Genomic DNA, 27,690 nt, shown 5'->3' on the forward strand with positions numbered 1-27,690 from the left:
GAAAGAGGGTTTCAAATGTTACTTTGTAAGCAATAGCTACTGTTTAGGAGGCTGAAAAAATAACCTGTGTACATCTGTAAAGTAGGTGATGAAGAACTGCTGACTTTGATGTGGTTTCCATGATGAATGTTCAGTATTGCCAGATAAATCCTGCTTGTACCACATTGTGTTTTCACAGCCGGTACGGGACTCCTGACGACCTGAAGGAAATGATTGACGTTGCTCACTCCATGGGCATCACAGTCTTGCTTGATGTGGTGCACAGCCACGCCTCAAAAAACTCAGAAGATGGTCTCAACCAGTTTGATGGTACAGATTCTTGTTTCTTCCATTCTGGATATAGAGGCACTCACCAGCTCTGGGACAGCAGGCTCTTTGACTATGCAAAGTGAGTATAAAACATCACATCAGCTGTGCTAGTGGTTATTATTTCATAACAATTCTGTTAAAACTACACTCCTGGCCAAACTGTAATAGTAAAGTAATATGGATTGTTTGACTTGCAGTACGTATTCCTCTACTTGCCTAAATGCTTAAAATTTAACACTAAATGATAGGATTTCAATTTTGCTATTTTCCTGTCATCTATGACTATCTATGTGCATGTTATATACCATATGCATTGGACGTATTATATAACGGTGTAGTTATTTTTATTTAAAAATATATTTCTATGTAAATATCAATTTAAATGTCTGCTATATAGGAATATATAATTGTGTATTTTATACATTATAGGATATATTAATATTTCCTGGTATGTATAGTATGTTGCATATATATAATAGATTATATTTGTATATAAAAATAAAATTATAACAAAAGCTGATGAAAATTTGTAGGTTCTGTAAATTTATTGACAAACTGTCAGGTTGTTTAAATGTGGGAAAAGTTTCCCCCCAGGACAACTAACTCCATTTCAAAGAGCTTCTGGAGGTCAGTCAACAGTTAATATAGAGAAGGGGTCATTTTCAGTAGACAGTTCTAGAGACCCAGTTTGGGCAAGCTTAATTAACTAGTATAAATATAGTGTGTGTCAAAGCATGTCAGATTAATGCCAGATGGTTATCAGTATTTAGTATTGTTTATTCTGTATTCTGAGGTATTGGGGGCAAGGAGATTGATCTTGTACAATGAATGTTTCAGTGGTTTAAACAGAGAAACAGGCACAAGCAGCCAGCTTATTTCGGTCTCTTCCTCACATTTTTTGTTTGTTCATCTCTAAACCACCTTGTCCCTTCCCTTCCCTTCCCTTCCCTTCCCTTCCCTTCCCTTCCCTTCCCTTCCCTTCCCTTCCCTTCCCTTCCCTTCCCTTCCCTTCCCTTCCCTTCCCTTCCCTTCCCTTCCCTTCCCTTCCCTTCCCTTCCCTTCCCTTCCCTTCCCTTCCCTTCCCTTCCCTTCCCTTCCCTTCCCTTCCCTTCCCTTCCCTTCCCTTCCCTTCCCTTCCCTTCCCTTCCCTTCCCTTCCCTTCCCTTCCCTTCCCTTCCCTTCCCTTCCCTTCCCTTCCCTTCCCTTCATCTCTTTAAAGCATGTCTTAATAAACTTCTATGTAAAACTGATCACTTATCCCAGGATAAATTCTCTTATTTTCCCTCTTGAGATGCATAATCTTGTGTAACCTTCTTATCAATTACAAAGTTCTGTGCTAACCCTTTCAAGGCTACATTTGAATGTTCCTGTGGTGGCTCACCACAGAGCAGCTGTAGAGTTCTGGTCTCTTAGGAGTTTCGTGCTGCAGGTTCAATTTCCTGTTTTTCCCATTTTACTCCCTTGCATTGAATTGCCATGGACTGGATGTATATGATTGTTGCACTATTACAAAAGTCATGCTACATAGCATAGGCCAGTTGTTTAATGGAATTCATAGTGTCAAATAAATCAAGTGACCAGTGTGAAAACTGACTTGTGCGCTTCAATACTTAGTAGGATAAGCTGTTCTTTCTTTATTTACTTGTTGTTAGGAAAAAATCAACAGGTTATTTCAGGGGGAGTTTTTGAATTGTGATTTAATTGTTATAAGAAACACGTTTTAGTCCTTCCTATTAAGCTTTAACTTCATACTCAAATAAATTGTATTTCAAATTATCTTAAAGCTTTAGCATCAATATTGTAGTAATACATATTTTATTTCATTTGATGCTTATGAGTAACCAACAAGTGTTTGAGTACCAATGTGTCTAGTGAGACAGTAGAATGTAGTTATGGACTTTCCTCTGTTCCAAGCAGACACAGGCTCTTCCTCCTCTAAAAGAAAGTGGTGCTGGTATTGAGTGTTTGGGGGTATTTATAAATGACAGAAACAACCAGCTCCTTTGCTGGTTTGCTCCTTGGCAATGTTAAATATTTCTCCAGAACTGAAGAGCTGCTTCAGTGACTTGGTTGGGTCAGTGATATGTACCTGTACTGTGGAATTTCTTTTCATGCTATGGCATTGGAATAGGTGCCAGACTGAATGCTGCAGGGGGGAATTAGAAAGACCTGTGAGAGGGAGAGATGAGATTAGAGAATAGCAAAGACCAGAGAGCCTGAAGCTCTGCATTGGACAACTGAGGGTCTCTTGAAGGCCATTTCCTATCCCCTGCCCTCTCATGATATGCAATAACAAATCTCGAGTTCTCTTTTCAAACAATTGTGGAAACCCTTTCTTCCCCTTCCTCTTCAAGCACTGGAAGCTGTGAACTTCTTTTAGTCATTAAGGGATTATTTCATCCTAATTCCTGAGACAGTAAATATTCTCTAAGTGTTTATAGTCAAGTTTTAAGGTTGAAAAGATATAACCCTCATGGTCATTGTAAGTTTCACAGAACAGATTAAAAACAGCTTGCAGTTTTCCCCCTCTTCTTTGTGTGTGCAGGTTCCAAGCAAAATTGTGCAAGAATCAAACTGACATTTCATTGAAAATGTTGGGTTTGAGGTTTTTTTTCCCCCCTCTTTAGTCGATATTTGCATTCTGCTAATTTCCATACCAGTGCATGAGCAGCTCTAGTCTGGATGAGGCGAGTGTAAAAATCTGTGAGAGAGACTTAAGTTGCTGGCAGATGTTGAAAGTTTGCTCAAAATAAATGACAGCAAACACAGTCTGTTGAATGGTCTACAGAAAATATTGCTTGCTGAGTGAAATTTCTTCAGCTAGCACAGCCTTCTATCCTGTGCAGAGCTTGTACTAAATCCTGTTCCTTCTGTAGTGGGAAGAACTGTTAAATTTACAGGTACTTAAACATCAAATGCAAAGAATGCTCAATTCACTTTGGAATTGAGAGAAACTAATTCTCTACCATGAAAGAGATTAAGGAACAGTTGCTTTATCAGTTTAGTCTGTCTGCATTTTCTTTGAAAGCCAAAATGTAAGTAAGTTTATCTCACAGCATTTGCAAGATTATTTGGTTGTCTGTGAAGGGGACTGTGAATACTTGCTGTAACAGAATGCGACAAAATATCTATACCCATGCTAAAAAAAAAAAAAAAAAACCAAGAAAAAAGGATTCTATCTCTTGTGTACTTAAATACTACTTTTTAGTAAAATGCATATAAGTAGAGTATCTCCTAGAAAAGCAACAGTAAACCTGTTTCACAGACATGCTGGGTATTGCATCTTCGCACCACAGTGCTACTTAAAAAGATAAAGGCAAATTTTTCATTTTTCTTTTTTTTTTAATCCATATTTCTACAAGTGTTGTATGAAGAGACAGCTTTTCTGTAATTTGGGAACAGCATTTTGAAATTATTCTGTTCATGGTGTTGTTGTCACAGGAGGAAAAAAAAAAACAAAACAACTCTGTTTCATTGAATTGAAAAGTTCCAGGTAAGGTAACTGGCCAATGGAATACTCTTTGCTTAACTTTTCTCAATAACACATATAAACTGTGCTTTGAGAATCAACCAAAAGCAAACTTTTACTTTCATAATTTTCATAGTTCTTGCACATTCTTGTGGGTTTTTCTAAAATCTAGATCCTGGGCCTTTTTTTCCTCAAATCTGCTAATTTGGCAGCTCTTCCTCTCCTGTTGAAAACCAAACTTTTATATACTTTACTTTAATATTGTGACTTTTCTAACCCTGAATTCATGACAGGGAAATGCTTTAGTCTAAAAGGGGTGCCAGAAGCTCTGGACTGGTACTTAGTTGGCACTGTACAGTTAATTTTAGAGGAAATTAATGGCCCCTGTTGGGTTCCTCTTACAGGTAGCTCTCTTGAAATACATGTAAACACCTTCCCATCTTAAGTAAGGATTCTACTTGCAATTAGTTCTGCACAAGCAAAGTGTATATATATATGTATTTTGTTTTACCTTCTAAAAACATATTCAAAGGTTTTTCAGGTACCAGGTTCATTAGAAGTGATGTTGTAGACCCTGGAGACCAGATGGAATCACAACTAGTGGTTGATTGTGTTTTAATTTAAATTCATTTTTCCAAATATCAAATGTATCTAAAATAATAATCAGGCAAAACAATTTAAAAATAATTGAGAACAAGATATTACCTAGTAAAGATTTTTCCCACAGCACTACATCAATAGAATGTGAAAATGATGTTGCCCTTCTAGACTTGTTGAGATCTGAGAGTATTGTTTTGACTTTTAAGGCTTTTCCTGTTTTTTCATTAAACTTTGTTGGACTCTATTCTGTCTTAATCCAATTCTGAATGTCAGTAGGTATACTGATATTTCTGTGAGCCTTTAGGAATAATGTTGGAATTAAAATTCAGAAATCATGTGATGCTTTCACGTTTTGTTTTGGTTTTGTTTTTTGGGTTTTTTTTCTTGGTTTTTTTTTTTCGGTTTGTTGTTTGTTTGCAGATTTTTGGAGGGTGTTTAGTTTGTTTTAGTTTTTTAATACTATGACCTTTTTCACCTGAGTACTTAGGCAAAATTTTAAGTTATTTCACAGTCTAGGAGATTGGTACAAAAGTCAGAGATTGATTTACAATGCAGTTTTAATTTTAATTAGTCCAGCTTCCTTGAATGCATCAGTATGGTCAATAAGAAGTGATATTGGTTTGGGGCCAGCTGGTGTCCCAGCATCTCCTTTGGGACTTTTTTAAAGGCCTGTTTTCAAGGCTTTTTTAAGACTGGATGCTGTGTCCATATTTTTGGAGTTAAAAATCATAACTAAGCCATGTAATGGGGAGAAATCTCCTAAGTTTTTTTTTTTTTTTCTTCATCAGGTTTATGAAGTTTCAAGTGATATCCATGCCAAATGTGCTTTGAAATGCTACAGGTAGGGGTTAGTGTATATAAACACGTTGTCCCATGAGCCACAGTTTTTACATCAGGACAACAGATGACTTGCTAATCCCCTGCTACCAGTCCAGATGTTCTCTCCAGCTCAGTCTTCTGAACTGCTGGTGGAAGAGCTGATTATAGCTCAGTGCTTTTTTTTCCTCTTTATTTTTTTTTTTCTTAAAGCATGTTATAAACTGTCATAGCTCAGAAACTGCTTTTAACCTTGCTGTCAGTGCTGCAGAAACAGGCCAGCTGTCAGGTGTTGAAACCTGTGTCTTTGTTCTGGTGTAGGTGGCCTCTTCCCCATCTTGCTTCTCCAGAGTGGGATGGGTCACCTGAAGCCTTTTTCCCTTGTCCTGTGGTCCAGCCTCGGGCAGGAATCTCGGGTGCTCTCTTGCATCTAAAACATCCATCTATGTTTGGGTGCTGAGACGGTGGCCTTTTCTGCCACCCAGTGTTTAAATCCTGCATTAAACTTATACTGTATTTTCTGGGGAGAAAAGGTCCACTGATTTTGCTTGACTTTAGGATCTGACTCTTTAAAGACATGTTTATCCTCTAATGTCTACAGCAGCCTCTGTTGAGCTCTGAGTTTAAGCTTCCTTAAACAGCTGTTCTTCACCCAAATTGTTTTTCTTTCTTCTGATTGCCTGCTTTGCCGGTCTTTATCTGACACTGAGGTGATGACAGTAGGTGGAATGAATTGGAACATAAATCTTTCAGACTTTAGTGTTCATTTGATAGGGGTACCTGTCTGAGTTCATAATTTTCTGAACATATCTGTTCAGAATATTTTTGGTTTTGTTTTCCTTCAATTCACAGATGAATTCTAAGTATCAGTGGAGGGAAAGACTTGTTGCCTTCTTCAGGAGCATCCCCATGGTTTGTAACAGTTTTTAGGATGAAACGGATTCACTGCTACTCTTTATAGCTTACACCATTAGCATTTTAAATAGATCTAAGTTGATGCTCTATGGAGTACCATGGTATTAAAGATTCTGGTTCCTTGCCTAATGCTCTTAAGGAAAACTGGCACATGAGCATGAGATAGAGACTGCAGGTAACACATTGTGTGTGTTCTTGCCATCCACCTCAGGGGCCCTATATTGACACACATTTTAGAGTGCAAAGATTTGACTGCAAGCTTCTTGTACACAAAGGATAGATAGGATTTACAGGCTGCTAAGACACTCACTGCTTCCAAGATGACACCTGAACAGACTCTGCTGGCCAGGCAGGTGTCAGTCAGGTGGGAGGAATGAGACTACCACTATTTGTCACAGACTGTTGGTGGTACTGGGTTGTCCTCATCACTGTTTCCTTTTGCCTTCTTTTTGCCATGTTCTTCCTTTTGAATCCTAGTGCTCCTAACAATCCTCTCTGTCTGTTTGAAACTTTGCCTTTCTTATCTTGTCTAATTCTAATCTAAAGACTTTTCAGTTTTTCTCTCAGCTAAGGAATTTTCTCAGAAGCTTAAGATGTGCAAGTTTTGGGACACAGGAAGAGGAGAGGGAAAAGCAAGCAGGGGTAGTTTGCACATAATTGGTTAATCATATCCAGTTGACCTCCCAGAGTGTAAGAACTGAAGTGTTTCCTTCTGCAGATTCTGAGGATTTATCAAGGTTCAGGTGGCATTCTCCCAGCTGCATTTAGGCACTAGTAAGGGCATCCAATGCCATGCCATAGTTGCCAAAATATGTTTTCACTGGGGAGAATCTTCAGCCATAATTCCATCTAGACAAAAGGTAATGCAGTGAGAGTTGACAATGAGAGAGATTCTCAGTCATGTGATGTCCTTTTGGTATATTGTTGATTCTAGGGTAATTACAGTAGAACAGGGATATAAGCTGTGTTTCATTATGTAGAACATAAAGCTGTGCCAATTTTAATTCATTTCCTGCCAGTCTTCTTCTACCAAATTAGTTTAGGAAAGCTCCGTACTTAAAAGATCTGCGTAATATGCATTGGAATTTCATTTGGCTGGCAAAGATTATTTCTTAATGACTGTCTTAAGGAAGCACTGCTTGCAGAATAATAGTGAGATTTTTATTCTTCCCACCATCCCTGTAAATGTAATTATTTTGATTAAAGATTGCCTTTAAAAACAATGTCTGCCTATGTTCCTTAGCACTCTGTTTCTAATAGACTGGATTTTGATGGTGACTGTGACAGTATAAAAATACTTTCTAAAATTTAAACCTTAAAGTTTAAGACCTTCCATGCCTAAAAATCTTTGTTTCTTTTTGTTTTCTTTTCTTTATAGTCATTGTTGTAAATGCTAGTAAGTAAACACTTTCAAGTATGGGGACACTGCAGTTTATAAATTGCCATTTTTGAAGGGAATGTTTGCTGAAATCGTTGACAGAAGGGATGATACATAGGAACTTACTGCAATGTAATCAGAAAAATTAAAATAATAGTTAAAAAAAGAAGATTCAGTCATGATCATATGATTTATAGTATATGCAGTCAAGGGCTGCTGTATAATTGCTTTATTTTTTAATTGTTAAAGTTTTTAATTAAACAAGCTTAATTGTTTTATGGTATTTTGTTTTGAAAATTGTTGTACTGTGCTTTGGTATAACAGACTGTGAAGCTTTAAATCCATAGGTGCTCAAAAACTCAGAGCTTCACATAAGAATCCATGTAGCTTTCTCTGAAGTGTCCAGTTTCCCAAACTAACCTCCAACATAGCATTCACAGCTTTGTGTGAGGTTTCCAAAATGTAGCTGCACAGATAGTGATACAGTGATAGAGCAAGATATTGAGATGTGAGGAAAGGCACACTGAAAAGTTGCAGTCAATCGGTCTAAATATTGTCAGATAGCACATTTTGAAATACAGAGGTGACCACTTGTAGCCAATTAAATTAAATCATATCTTGAACAGATGCAGTCACACTTACCTGAAGTAGATTATGGTGTTTCAATAAATATCTAAAATTAGCTAAGATTCAACACATCGCAGAGAATCAATTTGCATCAGTCTAATATGCATAATGATCTTGCATTTATTAATCCACACTTGAATTGACAACTTCCACAGTGTTCCTAAGTGATTGCTGCAGCAGTTTGCATGACCAGAATCTGTTGTGAATAGAAGATTGTGCTGGACAAAGGGCTGATGGTTGTATAAATTTGAGAAGAATCCACAAATGAAATGAGGGATGTTGACTTTCATTTCATCAGGAAAAAGAGTGGGTTGGGGTTTTTTGGGTTTTTAAAAAGTGTATTTCATTGGCTGTTTTCCCCATGGATTTGCTTTGGGCAGTTTCTTGTTGAAAAACAAAAAAAATCTTTATAGAAATCTTTCTGGTTTGCCATGAGAACTGCAATCAAACATCTCTTTGTTCTGGTTCATCCCTGTGTCTCCTCTTTGATAAAGGGGCTAACTCTTTACCTCATATTTGTATGTATCTGTATTGAAATTCCTTGTCAGCTCTTGAAAATTGCTATAAAGTTATTTGGGGAAAAAAAAAGAAATTAATTTCTCTGGTTGTTAATTAATGGTTTAGATAGTTGACACAAGTTTTTCTAAGTTATTCTACTGTAATTAATGAGTTTATTTCAGGCAGAGGAAAGGAAGTGTGCAAGTAATACTTTTTAGACCCTACCCCTTGATTTATTTAGTGTTGCTGCACAATAATTAAGTCCTGTCAAGTGTAGTTTTAAGGATAGATACTTGTGAACAAATAAACAAGAATGAAAAAGCACATCCATAGTCGCTATGTGCTCTGGTAATTTTTTCTGTAGGAGATGACTTAATTTGTTCAAAGAGCTGAGTATGAAGTTCTCTGAAGAATTGTTAAGCAAAAGTATGGATTTTTTGGTGTCTATAATATATTTAGTCATTGCACAAGGAGTGTTTAACTGAGTATATTTATCAAAAGGCTTCACAATGAAGAGAAGAATGCTCTTTGCAGTCTTTATTTTTATTCTTTATTCCTTTAAGATATGTGTAGAAAGTAAAGTAATGACTGTTGTCACTTTCCTGCTTAAATAAACACATAAGATTGCCTCTTCTTGGCTGCAGGGATTTATGTAAACACCATAGAATTTGTCATTTCATGATGTGGAGTGAAGCCATTTTCCCTTCTCCCTGTCAAAAAAAAAAAAAACAAAACAGAAACAAACAAACAAAAACACAAAGAACTCTACAGCTTGTGTTTTAACCAAGAAAGCTTCAGAGAAATTGATGCTGTCCTTTATTTTTTTTCTTCAGTTCTTTCAGCTTTTTCCCCTCTTGCTGTTTGTATTTAGCAACATTTTGATTGCAATGTAGCACACCTTTGATTAGGGCATGATATTTTGGAACACAGTTCAGGCTTATTATTAGAAGTGTAAATTTTTTAAGACAGCTCTCCAGTAGAGTAATAGAACAATTGGTGTCTTTTGAGGAAAGAATCCATTTGCTATTAAGCCACAACTAGAAGTGGAGTCATCCTTATGAGTATGATGAGTACAGTGTTAGATTTTCATACCCTGACCTTTTGCAAGCAGGTGGAGGCAGTGCTAATTCCCCCTATTCCCCCTTGTCTTACCTCCCTTCCCTTCTCCCCTTAAGGCAAGGAAAGAAAAACAAACAAACAAACAAAAAAAAAAAAAAAAACCCAAAAAATTAAGTTATTGTTTCACTTATTATGGCACCAAGTTAGGCTGGTAAATAATTATAATAATAAATAATAATAATAAATAGAATTTTTCACACAAAGGAAACATATATATACTTCAATGGCTTCAAGTGTAAAGTTTGTCTGAACAACATTTTGTCAATGTAGTCACAGCTACAAGCCAAAAACATTTCTCATTCTGAATTATGGCATTTAACTATAGCAGATTTCTTTTAATTTGTTTAATTTTATATGGACTAAACTTGTACATTCTGAAACAAATTCTAAAAGCTGGTGTTTAAGTAACCAAATAACAGAATCTTTCAAAATGCTCATATGCAGTTGGTTTTAGGGATAATGACTTGGTGAAATTCACCTTTTCATGTTGAAATGTAACTCTTGCCTTTAAGATTTCAAAGATAGTTTCTCTGTTCAAAGAATCAGTGAATTGGAGTAATTAGTCAGGGAAAAAATATCCCAAAAGATTTCCACTACTATTTCTCCCCATTTCTGATTTGAGTGTTTAGTGTTTATTATCTTGGATTTTTAGACTATTCACTACCCTGAAATCTAAAATTCTCTATTTCCCTTCCTACAAATTAGTTAGAGGCTTATATAACCATTCTAGGGTGGATGCTTAAGCCCTGTAGGTGATTCGCAAAGAGAACCTTTTTGGAGAGGAAAAAAGTCAACTACGAAACACTAAAATTTACATTATCAATGTTTTCAGGCTTCCTTTGCCACCACCTTCTTGGATAAAGGCATTGGAAAAGATGAAAATCTACTTTGACTTTGTTATAGGAAATTTCAAGGTAATTATTTTGTCATTGGGTAAACTGGGGAGGAAACTGAAAGTCTGTCAAGTGGAAGTGGGAAGCAGCTTTCAGCTGGATGTTCTTTCCCATCCTTATCCAGCTAACAAATTGGCTAAAAAAAAAAAAATAAATAAAAAGTAGTGAATTACAGAAAGCAGTGCAAAATTGCATTCTTATAAACTCATTAATTGTCTGCTGGAAGGAGGAAATGTTTTGCAGGTTTCATCAACAGTTACTCTTAGCATATATACTCTTAACTTTCATCTAAGTTACTCTTAGTTCCTTAGTGAGGAACCATCCTCGCTGAAACTTGGAAAACCAGAAACATTTAATTAGAGTCTGAGGCTTGAACAACTCATTTGCCAGCAATTCTAGACTGTCAATATATGCAAGGGCAAACTTGTTTTAAACTATTTCAGAGAATGTTAGCTTTTTCTTTGTATTCTGTCCTGGTCTGGGGAATGAAACTTGTTTTCTATAATATTATGAAGTTTCCACTTCAGATGCATTTTAATTAAAAGTTGGTATCATTCTGCTACCATGTAAGCCAGGATAAGTAATAGTTGCACTGAAACATGATCTGAAATAGAGGATGCCTGTAGTAGGAATAGTTGATTTCAGTTAAAAATCATGGCATTTCAGTAAAAGACCTTACTGTTAAAAATAAACACATATTTCCAATGCATGAAATATATTGGTAGATATTTCCAATTGGAGATCAGTAACAAGTAGTGTCCCTAAGGAACTTACTGGGGTTGAACTTTGTGGATGGCACCAAACTGTGTGGTACGGTTGATTGGCTTGAGGGAAGGGATGTGGGACAGGACACAGGTGACAGGACCTGGGACAGTGGTTTTAAACTGGAAGGGTAGATTTAGATCATAAGGAAGGACATAAGTAAAAAACTTTCAGTGGTGAGAGCGATGAGACACCAAAGAGGTTGTCCAGAGAGGCTGTGGATGCCCCATTCTTAGAAATGTTTAAGTTCAGGTAGCACAGGACTCCAAGCTGGCGATGTCTCTGCCTGTGGCAGGGAGGTTGTGCCCAGGTAATCCGTAAGGTCCCTTTGGACACAGATCATTCTGTGTTCTGTGATTTCGTACAAGTTCTTGTGCACTAACCAGTTATCTTAGAAGAACAAAAGTTGGTTTAAAACTATCAAAGGGCTCTATTGCCTTGTTGTGTGAGCTGGCATTCCATTGTCGGGATGCCTTAAGTTTTAGGTTTTGTATTTTACAGATTGTGCACTGCATTAGTATATAACTCTGAACTTCATATAAAGTGTTAGCAAGTTCTCCTCACAGTTTAGTCAGACAAAACAATGTTTTTCCAGCCTGAAAGCCATGGACACAAATGCAGCTTCAGGCCCCAAAAGTGCAAACAGCAGCGAATTGAGGAGAGCAATCTGGGAGGATGGGACTGCATAACCTGAAGCTGTAATTGGACAATTAACCCCAATCTGTAAATAAACCAAAACTTATAAAAGTGTGATAACTCGTGACTTGGAATCCATCTTGGGTGGAGACACAGCCAGGCTCTTGTACTGCCCAAGGTGTGTCCTTTGAGGGACTTTTAATGAATTCCTATTTTATTCCTTTAACTCCGTCTAGCCTCTGTTCCAGGTAGCCTCTCCTAGGCATCAGCTGACTTAAAAATGTAAATACAGTACTCACAGCTTTTTCAAAAGTGGAGGAGTGTGTTTTTTTGTTTTTTTTTTCTTTTTAAACAACTTTCCAAGTAAGCTGTAGGCAGTCGAATAGGGTTTTTTGTAATACCTATCTAAGGACACTAATTATTCTGTCAATATTTTCAAGATACTATCTGAGGTTTCCACTGTCACAATTTAATTGCAGTGAATTAGTAGGAATACGACTGAATACATTTTGGCTCAGTGTCTTTTGTGGAAGCTTACAAATTTGGTGGTTAAGAAAAGATAGTGGGTATGTTAAAACATTTTCAGGTCACAAGAGGTTTTAAAATAGGTTCATAATGCTTGAAAAATAGAATTATGGATAAAAAGTATAGCTGTGAATCAATACAAGAATTACATTTTGGGTATTTATTCTAGAGACATTTCAAATAATTTCAATTTTGCTATGTATTTTACTAAGCAAAGCTACTGTAACAATCTATCATAAATGTGTTTATTGTTCTCTTATTTATCTTCATGAAGTACAAATTATATAGCTGAAATGGCAATATCTAGTAAGTAATTGTGATTAAAAACTAGGTGCCTTTGAATACAAGCCTGTTTTTCAGGTCTCTTAGATCAAAAAATATGAAACATATAAAGAAAGTGTGTTTGAAACTCTATTGGCACAGTTCAATCTGAGCAAATCTTTCTTTAATTGCATTTCTGAAGAATGTAGCTTCAGAAAGTGCAGCAAACACAGAAATACTGTGCTGTGCTTAAGGATGGGTTCATATTTAATATGAAGCCTGTACTTCAGATCTCCTGTGCTGGTTTGAGCAAATGCAACAGCTTTGTATTCGGTGCTTACTCAAAGACAATGGGGACTGCTGCACACCTGGGTCCACTTTGCCAGGTGGCTGCTCCCCCTTGCAGATGCCTTGAATCTTGTGCTGGGGATGATCTAAGACAGTCTTCAGCCTCTTTGAGCTTTCCCCTGGAAATGTTTTTTCTGTGAAGGTAATAGTTTATCGTACAAACTTTTCTCCTTTCCATGCCAAAGTCTGTCATGTAACTGAGAAGTCTCATCCCACGGTGCTGAAAGGAACATTTTGGACTGCATCCAGAGCAATTGCTGATGATGAGGATTAAATCTGGAAGCGTGAGAGGAAGCAATCTAAGCCTTGTATTACTAATATTGGCATGAAGAGTGAACTTCCTTTAGCCCCTGCTTCCCCAGAGTTGGAAATCTGTAGATCACCATTCAAGACATGGAGTCAGTATCTCAGAAGCTTCCTGTGTTGTCTGTACTGGATGATGACTGATAATGAACAGTTTCACTCATCTTAAAATTTTCTTATCCTTCTGTAGATTTGGCAGTGCTACTAACTGCCTAGTTGGGATGGAGTGGAAGGATAGACTTTCAGTCAATAAAATAGAGACAGGCAGCTAAATCTCCAGGGACTCAGGATGTTCAGATAATATCTTCTAAGATGATGTCCCAGGCTGGTAAAATACAGAAGTTTTCCCCTTTCTCAGTCTTCTCTGTGTGATAATAACTATTCCATATGAGGTTGATTTTGCCATGTTAACATAAAAAGCAGCTGACATGCTTTGTTGCTAGAGGATTGAAGTTTTGATTTGGCAATTTCAAGGTAGTTACTTTAAAAACATAATTTATAGCAGCATGTGGATACTGAAGGGTGTATTGATAAGGTATTGTTCAAGGTATCATGGTACAGATAAACTTGAGCCTCACAGCACTGCAGCAAGTATGATCTGTCATAATCTGTACACAGAAAAAAAACCTTTCAATCATGATTACTCTCTAACTTTTAGGAAAAAAAACAGGTAATCGATGATATGTTTGTACTAATGCTGGAATTTTCTCAATGGCAGAGATCTGGTCTTGCTTCGCTTCTCTAGTGCTTTTATTTGGGATTTTTCAAAATGTGGAAATTCTTTTGTGAAGAATTCTGCTTCTTGGCTGCTTAAATACCTTTGCTATCCATTAGCATTAAAAAAAAAAAAAAATTCACCTGAATTCAAATTGACTCAGTTTGTATTTGCATTTTGAAGGTACAGGCATAGTACATTTTTGTGTGTGAACCAGACACCTTCTCATTGTCCCTTTAAGGTTTCTTGTGTGAGCATAAATTAGGGAACCAGTATTTTAAAGTTTAAAAAAAAAATGAAATTAGGTTTATAGAAAACACTATTCAGGCTTTTAATAGGATGGTTTTGAGAAAGTAGAGCTTAACTACCCGGCCAACTGTTAACAGTTTTAATATTTTTGTCATCACTAATGGAATGAATTGATTTTGAGTATAATTTTGTTTTCTTTTATAGAGAATAAAGAAAGTTGAGGATAATTGTTTCCTATTCTTATACATATATAACAGCATACTATTTCAGGGGAGAAAAGCACCTCACAGCAAAGTGGTTAAATCTCCCTTGACACTTGATTCTTTACCAGTCCCTGTCTCAACTCTGGTGCTATTTTCTGGATGATGGTCTATTTAAAACCAAGTCACCTGATCTGTAATAGTTTGTAGCTATTTGTGCACTACATTAAGACTTATTTTGAAAGCAAACTCAGTGTTGAGCAGTAAACTACTGTTTAATTATGGAAATTGTGAATTGTATTAAAGTATATGCAAATTCTGACAGTACATCTGTAAAGCTGTGATTTAGTTGTACCTTGTAGAACAGCAAATTTTGTTTGTTAACTTGCAGAGTTGTTTATATGACCAAACAAATTTAATATTGTCTAAGAAGTTTATTTTGGGAGAACAGAATTTTAAATAATCTCGAAGATTTTTGTTATTAGTGTATCATTTTCTTGTGTAGACTATAAGTGGGACAAACACTAATTTATCCAAATCGGAGCTGTAATCCATGTAGGCTTTATCAGCACTTAAAAGAGTTTTGTAATGTTAATTTTGATACTTTATTTTAAAATGTGTATGCCCTGCAGGCTCTGTTAAAATGACAGGTAATTGTCTTCAATACTTACTTTTTTCTTTTTTTCTTTCCTTATTTTTTTTTTTCTATTTACCTCAGGAAGCCCACTGAGCAAAAAGCATCAAGAATATGAAATTTCATTACAATATGTACCTACCTGCTTTGCCTCCAAGGCTGTTCTTATATTCATATTTTTCAGGACATAACCTTTTCTGAGTATTCTGATTTGAATTGTTTCCATTTTATAGGGCAAATAGCTGAATGCTTTATTTGATTTAGCTTACTCTTACCAAATGCGGGTAGGACTAGCCAGAAAAATGTAAACCTAAGATACTGCTGCTTACTTGCAGGTTATTTTAAACCCTTGTATAGTCCATAGTTCAATTGAGAAGAAAACTTATTTCTGTGCAAATGGCATTTCAGAAAAGTGTGAATATATATTCATAGATGTGTTTAATTCATTGGCAAAATGAGAGAGCTGGTGCAGAATTAACCTACACGATTAAAATGAGGTGTCTTTTCAAAGCACTGATCAAGTGTCTAAGCAATTGAAAATTGGGAAATTCTTGTTTTACCTTGCTGTGTGGCACTGCTTTGTACCAACAGAGGAAGCAGAATTTTGAGGGGGAAAAAGTTAAAATACTTTCATGAGCACTTCAGAACTACTGGTTCTATGTAATAAACAATGTGCCTATTTCTAAGAAATCGTTTTCCCAAAGTAATTACTGAGCATGAGTCTATAAGTCTAATAAATGCATAGTGCTATTACATTGTTTACAGCATGGGATCAGGATTAATGGTTCCAGAAGGGCTGTTGTCTGGTGTGGCACTCCAGAATTACAGTTTTAACTAAAATGGAAAACCCTCTGCATCTTCAAAACTGTTGCTCGTTTGCTCTCAAAACAAACCAAACAACAATAACAAAAAAAGGTACATAATAACCAGTGTTCTGCTTACTAGAATTTTTTAATAGAAAAGTGTAAATATATAAAACATAATGTGGATCATGTATCATATATATTAGCATTGTGTTTTTTATATGTATATATATCTACACATACATATAAAGCCAAACTATTTCTCCTATGAAAAATAGCTGAGGGAACTCAGACTATTTAGTTTGGACAAGAGAAGGTTCAGGGCAGACCATTGTGGTCTCTACAGCTTTCTACCAGGGGGGTGTAGCGTGGTGGGGTGGGTCTCTTCTCCCAGGTACAAAGTGGCAGGACAAGAGGACACGGCCTCAGGTTGCACCAGGGGAGGTTTAGATTGTATATCAGGAAAAATGTCTTCACTGAAAGGGTGAGCATGTGTCACAGGCTGCCCAGGGGAGTGGTGGAAAAACCATTCCTGGCAGCATTAAAAATATGTGGATGTGGCACACACAGGACCATTGTTTAGTAGTGAACACGGTGCTGTTCATAGTTGTGGTCAATGATCTCAGGACATCTTGTCCAACCTAAACCGATCTATGATTCTGTATATCACTCATATAATCTGTATATTTGTCTGTAGTTTATGAGAAGCTGGAGTTTTGTGCACAAAAAGGCACAGAAGTAATTCTGCAGGCCTGCATCTGTTTAATTTACCACTATTAACTTTTGCCTAAATGAAATCAATTTGATTTAGCTTGTGAGAGAACTTCAGATCTTTACTGAACAAATGCTTCAGAATTTGAAAGTACTCCTTTCACTTGGATTTCTCATGACATTTTCACAGTGCTACTTAAATAATTAAGGACTTTTTTTTTTTCCTGAAGGCTGGCCTTGAAATCCTCAAATACTTTTGAGCTTTTTCATTGTAATGCAGGGAATAGAATGTTAAGTGTTAAGAAAAGTGTCTTCTACCACAGTTATTGCTAAAAGTATCTATTATTTTTAACTGTTAGAGAACATTTTAAATCTTTCAGTAATTTATTTGATATAGTCTGTAATTATGTAATATTATTGGCTTTGTAATTATGCTGGCATCAATAAATCCTCAATTTCTCTGGCTAAGAATAAAACCCTCTTCCTGGATTTGGAAGTTAATTCACTGATTCTCTCCCTTCCAGGGACCGATATCGGGGAAATTGCATATTACTGCTGACCCCTTCTGCTCCCAGGTTATCATAGGCCCCAAGTGGACAGCTCTTTCGTTTGTTGTCTGCACAGTCCATTTTGGAGACATAGTGCAGTTTGGATTGCCAAACAAAAGTTCTTTGAGTCTGTTGAAGACTTTATCACGTTCTAGTGACTGACAGAGCTGAGTGTGTAGCTGTGGAATGCTGTTCAGAGCAATTGGAGTGCTGTGTGTCAGGATTGTCCCTTGGTTTAAACAGGCACTTGCTGCACCGCTTTGGCTTCTCCACCCCTTATGGCTGAAGAGGACTTAGGGTCTTGGCAGTGATTTTATGCAGATGGCAGAAGGGAATGGTGATAAATTGAGGAGGTTGGAATACAAAGGGATTTGTTGTTGCTGTTGTTGTTTTCCAAACAGTGTAAGACTGATTACCCTTTTGCATAACTTTAATCAAACAAAGTGCATCTAAGTAACAGGGAAACTGCTCTGTGCTCATAAGCAATGGTGAAAAAAATGAATATCTCTGTATTAGATCTAGATGTTTAGACCATAAGATAACCTGTACCAGATTCACTGCAAGTTGGCATTATAATTAGCAATGTATTCATTAGATTGAATGTCAATTTCTTTGTTTAGCAATCTTTTGATTGAATTTAAGCCAGTCAGCTGTTGAAACGTTTGGGGTTAGTTTGGGAAATAATAATTGAGCAATGCATTGCTACTATGTCTTAAGTTAATTAAGCACTAAGAACTGAAACAGGTATATCATCACAAAAGTCTGAATTCCAACAAGGTCAGCAGTTCTCCAACACATAGTAATAAATGCAATTCCTGAAGGTCAACATTAATATGGTTCAAGAATTACATCTTCAAACTGTATTAGACACAGCCAATATTATTTTTTGTACATAGTGACAAAATTAACTGGTTTAAATGCACTGCTTGCATCTAAATATTTCATGTTCATAATGGATTGGAATTTGAAATGCTTATGGTGATTCATTATTTTGCTTTTTTTATTAGTTTAGTGGAAAAAAAGCAAATAACAAGTGTGTCTTGCAAGCAATTTCACAGGTTTTCTGCTGACTTAGTATAGGAAAATTGTTAAATTTCTCATCACCTCATGAAACCAGGTCATCTAGGTAGATGTGCTCATTTCACTTTTTCAAACAAAAAATCTGGTTTTAATAAATGAGCTCTGGGATCCAAGGGTGAGGGGACAAAAAATCATCAATACTTCTCTGCAAAGACCTTCTTTGTTTTGCATGTGTGAATGAATTGTGAATTACTTAAATTTCTTACCCTGTAAATCATTCTGTTCCTTAATGATGAACCAGCATAACATTCCTCTCTTTGATGATGCATGCAATGAAAGAACTTCTTCAGTTTTTGCAATTACAAAACTGTGAGATTTTTAGGATATAACTTAAGATATGGCTTTTTCCAGAAGAAATTACATTCTTAATGAAAGCTATCCTGTTTCCATAGCTGTCTGTAAAATACAAGAATGTGCTGTTTTAGAAATGTTCCTGAATTGCTGCTGCTTTGGTGGATGTATCTCAATTATGCCTCTTCAATTTTGGCCTCTGCTGGCTTTCTGCAAAGTTATTTGTTCTGTCAACTTCTATGCCTTCTACGTTGCTTCCATGAACAAATTGACTCGGATGAAAAAATGAACCTCTGTATGGTTTGTGTGATTTGCATGTCTCAAAAAATCTGTTATTTTGGCTCATGTTTTGGAGCTGTGTAGTTATTTCTCTAAAAGTCAAAATGGTTGCTAGTATTTGATATACTTCTTAAAAATTATCCAAAAGCTGTGGGGTTTTTTGTTGCTTTTTTTTTCCCAATTTTAGACTAAAATCAGAGATAATATGATTATTTATTTATTTATGATCTTCTCTCCCATGTGCAATCAGATGCTTGGAAAACATCTGCTACTCCTACTCAGGTTTTTTGATCTCATCAATTTTCTAACTAGTGCTTTGGTGCAACAAATTCATCTTGTTTGTTCTTATTGTTGTCACTTTTTCATCTAAAAGTCATTACAATTTATGTTTATGCTGGTTCTTCATCTTTTCCCAAAGATCAATCTTCAGTGCCTACCATGGTGGAAAAAGTTACGTTTGTTATCCATTTTGAGGCTTCTGTGTATGTTTTACAAATATACAAGTCCTCTTAACCATCTTAAGGACTTTAAGGTTGTAAAGTCAGGCAGTTTGTAGTGAGAAGAAATAACTTTAAAGTCTGGATGGTGCTTGTAGTAATTAATTTACTTTTTTGTGCATGCATTGTATTAATTCTGTGTGAGATACTATTTTTATTTGCTAAAATACTGTGCTCTTTTCTCACAGTATTTGGCTTACAGGAAATAGCTTTCTGTGAATTTCATGCTGAGTCAGAAAAAGATACAGCAAACGTTTGCACAGAATTGCTTTTTTGTGACCAGTTTACCAGTTTGTCGGACTTTTGATACTTTTCTATCCCTTTCAATATCAGAACAATCTCAGTCTTGTTCATTCACTGCAAACCATCTTACCTGAGAAATAATAAATACATGAAAGGTTCTTCAGACAAGCCCCTGAGATCTTCCTAGTGTTGTGTTAACTTGTGAATTGGGTGATTTGAAGCAGAGGAGTGTAGCAATGGAACACACACACAAAAAAATAAATTCGTAAATCTTGTCATGTAATGCATGCCCAGGAAAGGTGTTGGACTGAGAGAATTCACAGTGAGCTGATTCACATTTCCTAAATTTGCAGGTTTTGATTTGGTAATATTTCTGTCTTTATATGCACAAGTGTGTATCTCTGTGCAGTGCATACAAAAAGAAGGAGAAATATTACAATTCTATGAATGTTAATAAGAATTGGCTATTTAATGAGATCAGGATTTGACTTCATAGTGTGTCCATAACCTCCCATCTTTTCTTATAATACCACTTACTCAAGACTTAATGCATCCTTCATATGAAGAAGAATTTGAAGGAAGGAAAGTGATGACATTTGTTTTCTCAAACAGAGGTTATTCCATGTGTCATAATTTCTTCCTGACTTTACTGTTTCTGATGTCTGGGAAATGAAATGTAGGAAGGGTCCTGTTCACTACCCATGCCTACCGTGTGCATAGTTGTGATGTTTGTGCAACGTTACCCCTTCTGTTTGGCCCAGCAGAGGGTGGCTGGAGAGCCCCTGCCTGCTCCTGGGCTCTTGTCTGAACAGAAACTTGATAGGAAGTGGGGTTTTAGCTATGCTGTCTTGGGAAATTGGTTAGGGAGAAATCGCAGCATTGTCAAGTGTTGACGATGTGGGCAAAAGCAGTTTCACTGCATCTTTTGATTGAGATGGGTGAGCTCTTTAGAGCCGTGGCTTGCAGGAGATGCACGTGAGGTTGTCAGAGGGGGCTGTGCCATGGAGGGTGAACAGCATAAACAAGGTGTGGGTATCTTTTGAAGCTACAGAGACCAATGCCCAGGGAGAGGAGGTGATGAATAGCATGAAAACTGTTCCTGACACTATTTTACTCCTTAATATCAAATTATTTTCATTAATGTTTCCACATGCTTGTTCATTTTGGAACCTCTTTTATATTTTGATTTAATCTCCATGCTTTGTGTATGTGTGTGTGTTATACCCCATTCCTGTTGTTCTGAATTTCAAAATATTCCTCAACTTCCACTTGGTTTACTTTTCAAATGTGTGAAAGTGCAACACAGTAGGTGATTTGGTATTCTACTGGTGACTTGTGATTTGTTATTAATTGGGAAAGGCAGCTTTTTAACAGCAATTATGCCTAAAATTTGCTGTAAACCCATAAAATCCTGGGGAGAGGATCTTGCCTATTAAAATTTTATTTCCTTTTCTCTGACACCTTTTCCCACAGAGTGTAACCATCTTTAGAGAGGGAAAGGAAAATTACACCAGCAAGTATGGGTAGTAAAATATTGTATAAGTGTTCACACACTACCCTGTTACATGTCTATGTAGATAGGTGACAGTTTTTACCAACCTCCTATCTCCAGTCTTAAGATTTTGTGAATTAAAAAGGCAAAGACTTAAAGACAATTTTTTTTAGGGGAAGGTTAATGAAAAGCAGGGAAGAAGTCACTAAAATAGTAAATTGTACGGTACAAGTACCACATATGCAAGTGAGGAACATAGTATGAGGAACTCTAGTTGATCCCAAGGTATTTAAAGTTTAATAAACTATGCTCATGCTATTTCAGCTGGGAAGTCCTGAGATTCCTTCTGTCTAATTTGAGGATGTGGATTGAAGACTATCGCTTCGATGGATTCCGGTTCGATGGTGTTACGTCCATGTTGTATCACCACCACGGCATTGGTGAGGCATTTGTCATCTCTGATTTCAGCATTCCTGTTGCAGCTCTGGTGCTGTGGAAAGAGTGCTCTAAAATTCACTGTTTCTCAGGGTACAAAGGGGTTTAGCACAGGAGCTAGAGGGACTTATAGGTGGAGCTTGAAACTAGATGGGAAGGGGAAAGGGACAAAACCAGGCTTGCTAGTGATGAGCAAAGGGGTGGCACACCCAAAACTTGAGGACAGAAGCACTAGGAAGATCCCTCAATCTGCTCCACGAGGTGTCAGCTACCACAAACCACGCTGGAAGTGTTTCTGCTACACATGTAGCATGAGAGCAAACAAGAGGAGCTTGAAGCTTTAGCCCAGTCCCAGGGATGTGACACCATTGGCATAAGCAAAACTGGTGGGATGAGTCCTGTGGCTGGAGTGCCACAGTGGGTGGTTGGATGGGAGCACGATGCAGCTGGCACAAACAGGTTCAGAAGATTCCTAAAGCACCTGGATGATACAAGGTGTGATTCTGGGGGATGGTCCAGAGGACCAGAAGTTGGACTCAGTGATCCTGATGAGTGCCTTCCAGCTCAGGATATTCCATGAATGATCAAAAAATTCCAGGTTTGCTAATTTTCTTGCTTTGTTGCTATGAGGATAGGTGGAAAATCATTAATATGTTTTTTGCTTATAAAATGAAATATTGTGTGAAATACCTGTGTTCTCTAAATAAAACTTGACTGTGGCTTTTAAAATTTCTTGTCTTATTAGGCACAGGGTTCAGTGGAGATTACAATGAGTATTTTGGCCTACATGTGGATGAAGATGCTTTGTGTTACCTGATGCTGGCCAATCACATGATTAATACTTTGCACCCAGAATGCATAACCATAGCAGAGGTAAGATAATTTTGCCATCCTCAGTGATATTAATATTGATTAGTTTGCTTTAGGATGTGAATTTCCTGTTAATTATCAAGTCACACTTCGGGTATTCAAGCAGTGACACAAGCTGAAAAATATTAATTAGTGGACAGACTTTGCCTGGTGGGGAAAAACAACCTGAATATGCACTCCGGGAATTTTCTCTGCATTAATAGATTATTAATTAATATGGCAATTTATTTTTATTTTTTTTTCCTTCATCACCTTGAACTTTTAATGAGAATTGTTTTATTAGTTTATTGCTTGTGCATGATAGCCATTTGTCAGTAGTGCTCTGTGGTACTAAAGATTAACAGCCCTAATGATGTTTTGCATATTTTGAATTATATTGGTATATCTGACAATTACCCTTCAAATTAAAGGCAATAAACTTAAAAATGTTGAATATATAGGCTAATTACATTTATTATTAAGTTTCTCCAGATTTCTAAAGGAGTAAACAGACTATATTAATTGAGTTGATGGAGATCAATTTTTTGGACTGAAAAATGTTTCTGGCACATGGAGCTTCTAAGAGTATGAAACAGCAGAGCATTCAGCATTCTATAAATATTTTCACTGATACTTTTTCTTTATCCAGAAGAAAAATAATTTAAACACTGAGGATTTTTTTTTTTGTCATTATGTTTAAATAATTCATTTTGCTTAAAAGAAAAAGTGGGATCTATCTGATACCATTAGGGACTGTATGGATTTCTAATAAAGGAGTTTCTAATACTTAGAAGTTCTCTATTTACCTTTAGGAAGCAAAATACTGCTGATCTTCATTTCTTACTTAGGGTAAAGTTTTTTATCATAGACAACCACTGGTAAGAGCTAAATGGCAAGCTACCAAAACAGCATCTGGGGAAGCAAACAGTAGCAGACTTGAGGTGGTTTCATTGAGCTGTAGGCTTATTTGAAATTAAATCAATTTTCTCGGTCGTCCTACATTATAAGCATTCCTACTGAAGAAATTCTGAGTTTAGTTGTCTTGTCTTACCTGGCCTACGAGGGGTTTTTTTGGGTTTGTTTTTTTTTTTTTTTTTTTTTAAATAAGATCTATCTTTGGTTTCTCTTGCTTAACTTGAGAGCTGCTTCTTTTTCAATACATAATTTTCTGCCTCGGGAAGTTGCTACATGAATCATAGAATTGATCAATGTGCTTCATAGTTAAAGGAGAATTTCAGGAGGAGAAACTATTGACATAATTGAAAATTACAAAAGGCAATGAAGAATGTCTGCTTGGCTATAGAATCAGTGCCATATGAGAAAAATGTTTCTCTCTGACCATAACTAATTATAATATAGTCCCTAATTAATGTAATTAATTGACAATTTTACAGCTTTTTAATATTCTCTATATTCACTGTCTTAGTAATTACTAATTTTTTAGGTGTTACTAAGTATATGCTTATTTTTCATATTGGTCTTCTAAATAAAGTGGTGATTAAAATTCTTTATAATGGGAAGAAAAAATGTTAAGTAAAATTATGTCACCCCTCTGCCATGGGCAGAGGCACCTTCCACTAGTCCAGATTGCTCAGAGCCCCTTCAAACCTGGTCTTGAACAGGGATGGGGCATCCACAGCTTCTTTGGGCAACCTGTGCCAGTGCCTCACCACCCTGACAGTAAGGAATTTCTTCCTAATATTTAATCTAAACATATTCTCTTCCTAATTGAAGCCGTTCCCCCTTGTCCTAACAGTACATATCCTAGCAAATATCCTTCATCATTCTTGTGGGCTCCTTTCAGGTACTGGAAGGCCACAGTTAGGTCACCACGAAGGGTTTTTTTCTCAGGCTGAGCAATCCCAATTCTCTGAGCCTTTCCTCATAGCAGAGGTGCTCCATCCCTGATCATCTTCGTGGCTCTCCTCTGTTTTGGCTCCAGCAGGTCCCTGTCCTTGCTGTGCTGGGAGCCCAGAGCTGGATGCAGCCCTGCAGGTGGGGTCTCAGCAGAGCGGGGCAGAGGGGCAGAATCCCCTCTCTTTCCTCCTGCCCACTTTGGATGCAGCCCAGGACAGATTGGGATTTCTGGGCTGCAAGAGCATGCTGACAACTCATGTCCAGCCTCTCATCCACCTGCAACCCCAAGTCCTTCTCCCCAGGGCTGCTCTGGGGCTGTTCACACCCAGCCTGGATTGATAACAGGGGTTGCCCCAACCCAGGTACAGCCCCTTGGACTTGTGTATTGCTAAACCTCGTGAGACTCCCATGGGTCCACTTAAACTGGTTTCAACAGTCAATGAGAAATGTGATTCCTGTCTGAAGCCAGCACACCTGGCCATTCCACTGTCAAAACCCCCAACATTTTGGCAGCGACACCAGCCATGGGGCAATGGATGAATAGACTCAGTCCAACCATTTCTTTTGATGTTGCTGCCTTCAGCTGGAGTTATAGAGGAGAATAGGGCTTCTGCCTCAGCTTCACTTACTGACTGTCCCAAGGCCCTGAATTCCTTTCTGATCCTCCTGGATCACATGTTGTCACTTCATTGCTCCCTGTGTGGAGGATCAGTACTGGGTTATAGTCTGAGGGCTGTACTAGGCTAGGAATTTTCCTGGTAGAAGTACATTTGTTGGAAGATCTACTAAACAAACAAATTATGATTTTTTTTTTTTATGTCCACTTAAAATTTGTAGACTTGGATAAAAATACTGTTAAATTTGGAATTTTACTTCCCAAAAATCTGGCTTTCACTGTTGTGATTAAAGTAGATGGGAGCTGTTTAAATCTCAGGACTTGGACCTCCTCTAGGCAGGCATCAAGGCATCACAGGAAAAGGCTTTTGTTGCATATCATCATGTCCTGTATAACCTAGAGACCAATAGTCTGTGTCTATCCTTTCTGACTAGTTTAGGAAAGTTACTGATTTTTTTTTTTTTTAATCACATCTAAAAGTTCGTAAAGAATTTCCACTTCACTATTTGTTTTTTACAGCGTGTGGAATGTGGACACAATTTTCTGTGTGATCCAGTGGCTGCTGACTGAAGGGGAATAATGCCCCGCTTTGATCTCCTGGCTTTGCTGTTCACACAGCCTGGGATGTGCTGGCCATCCCTGCTGCCAGGCCAGGCTGCTGGCTTAAGCTCAGCTTGCTGCTGGCCCACAGCCCCAGCCCTTTCTCCCCAGCAGAGCTGCTCCCCAGCCTGGCTGGCCCAGCCCGTATGGATGCAGGAGATGGTCCATCCCAGGGTCAGGATTAACTTGGTGACATTCCATGGTGACATTTCTGCTGATTGATTCCTCCAGCCAGTCCCTCTGGATGGCAGCCCTGCCTTCCACCCCTGGGATGCCATCCATGAGCTTCCTGGTGATCTGGTTGATCTCCTCCCTTATGTCAGTGTCTGTGTATGCCTGTATGTGTATGACTTGAGATGTAAATATCTTTTCCACTATTCCAGTGCAGCAATTGGATTGAAAACTGAATTGAATCCAGCAAATCAGAATGAGTTTCCAAATTAAGCCCTGGTTCTAGTCACTATTAATTCCATAAATTCTCTTGTGTAGATGCAAGAGGTGTTTGTTAATCCATAACTGTTGTCAGTAAGAAGCCATTCCCCCACAAAAGTTAATAAAATTGAGCACTGATGGATATTTTGCAATTGTTGGAGTCTTGCATTTTCTATTCAGATAGCTTTAGAAAAGAATGCTGCGTGATAAAATTGCCTAACAACATGGTGAAACAAATATTTTGAGAACTTGGAATTACAAATTTAAGAATAGTCAGCATCCATCAATATAAAACTGGAAAATTATACAGTAAGAACAAGTCACTTTCCAGGACTAGCTGGATCAATAGGTTCGGTTTTTTGGAAAAGAATAGAGATTGTATTTTTCTTCCTTAGTGTACTTTATATTTAACCTTTTTTTTCCTGCCAATCCTTATGCAAAATATCAATATACAAAATGAAGGTTTAATTTGTCTTTTGTTGACTACTTTGTACTTTCTATTGATTTTTTGGAGCTCAAGAGAGCTAATTATTTCAAACTCTGCATCTACTGCAGACTCTTCCCATTCAAATATCTACACTATTAAAATATTCTGAGGTAGAATATTTGATGAGAAAGGTCATAATGCTTTTCTTTGTAACTTTTGCATTCAAACAGCACATCTGGGTGTAGTAATAGCTGATTTAAATTAATGCTTTTCTCCCTTAACCAGGTCAGTCTGTGAAGCTCTTTATGGAGTGTTTGTATATCAGTATTGCTGTATGGTAGAAAACATACAGTAATATTTGCAGTGCTGTGGAAATTATGTTGTGGGGTGTTCTGTCTGTTCCAGGATGTTTCTGGAATGCCAGCTCTCTGTCGGCCTGTTGCAGAGGGAGGAGGAGGTTTTGATTATCGACTTGCCATGGCCATTCCAGATAAGTGGATACAGGTGAGAACTTCTTAAAAAATACATTCTGCTCTTCTAAGTGGGATGTTTCTCTATCACTGCGTACACACAAACACTTTTGGAATCCTACTGACAAGTTTTGCTTTCTCTTGTGTTAATGTGCCGTTGAAATAAATTCTGACAGGCTTGAGCACAGGTATTAGAGGCTGAAATGAGCTGTCAGATGCTATGTAGGTTTCAGGTGAGGAAGTTCAGAAGCTGGGTTTCACATTCCAGCTGATAATAGTTTTCTTCATACAATACACATAACCTCAATGTCTTTGAAATTACCTGTATCTTGCAACAGCTGTAGAATGTGTAATCTATACTGAATGTGAACAGGTAGATAAAAAGTTAATCATGTTCATATAAATATTAATAAAAAAATAAAAAATCACTCCATAAACATGCAATAAACCCTCCTGACATGGAGCATAGAAATTGGCATTAAATATATATGGACCTGAAAGCTTAAGCAAAGTAAACCTAGTTGAATTACACAAACACCTGCAATTGGTAGAGGGGGGTGGGGCTTACAAAAAGGAGTAATATAAATCTGTAAATATTAATAAATTCTGACTACAATAAGGATTTATATCACCTTTTCCTTAATACAGAGAATCACAAGAAAAGGCATAAAATACTAAATTTTCTGAAAATGCTTCTACTGATGTTTTAGAAAACATTTTTCAGGTCCATAGAAGATTACACCCAAATCCTTTAGGCTGGCATGATGATCTAAAAACATTAAATGTTTTCTATGACCACTAAT

At 37.1% G+C, this 27,690-nt stretch overlaps 1 protein-coding gene across 1 annotated transcript in view; it reads left to right on the forward strand.

Annotated features, from left to right (window-relative positions):
* Positions 1–27,690, forward strand: part of GBE1 (1,4-alpha-glucan branching enzyme 1) — a 134,768-nt gene that overhangs the window by 63,235 nt on the left and 43,843 nt on the right. Inside the window, exons 7-10 of the mRNA XM_062511525.1 lie at positions 179–388; positions 21,526–21,641; positions 22,382–22,509; positions 26,823–26,921. Coding sequence (XP_062367509.1) covers positions 179–388; positions 21,526–21,641; positions 22,382–22,509; positions 26,823–26,921 — 553 coding nt within the window. The remainder of the gene's footprint in view (positions 1–178; positions 389–21,525; positions 21,642–22,381; positions 22,510–26,822; positions 26,922–27,690) is intronic.

Source organism: Cinclus cinclus, chromosome 2, assembly GCF_963662255.1.
Source record: "Cinclus cinclus chromosome 2, bCinCin1.1, whole genome shotgun sequence".
Lineage (NCBI taxonomy): Eukaryota > Metazoa > Chordata > Aves > Passeriformes > Cinclidae > Cinclus > Cinclus cinclus.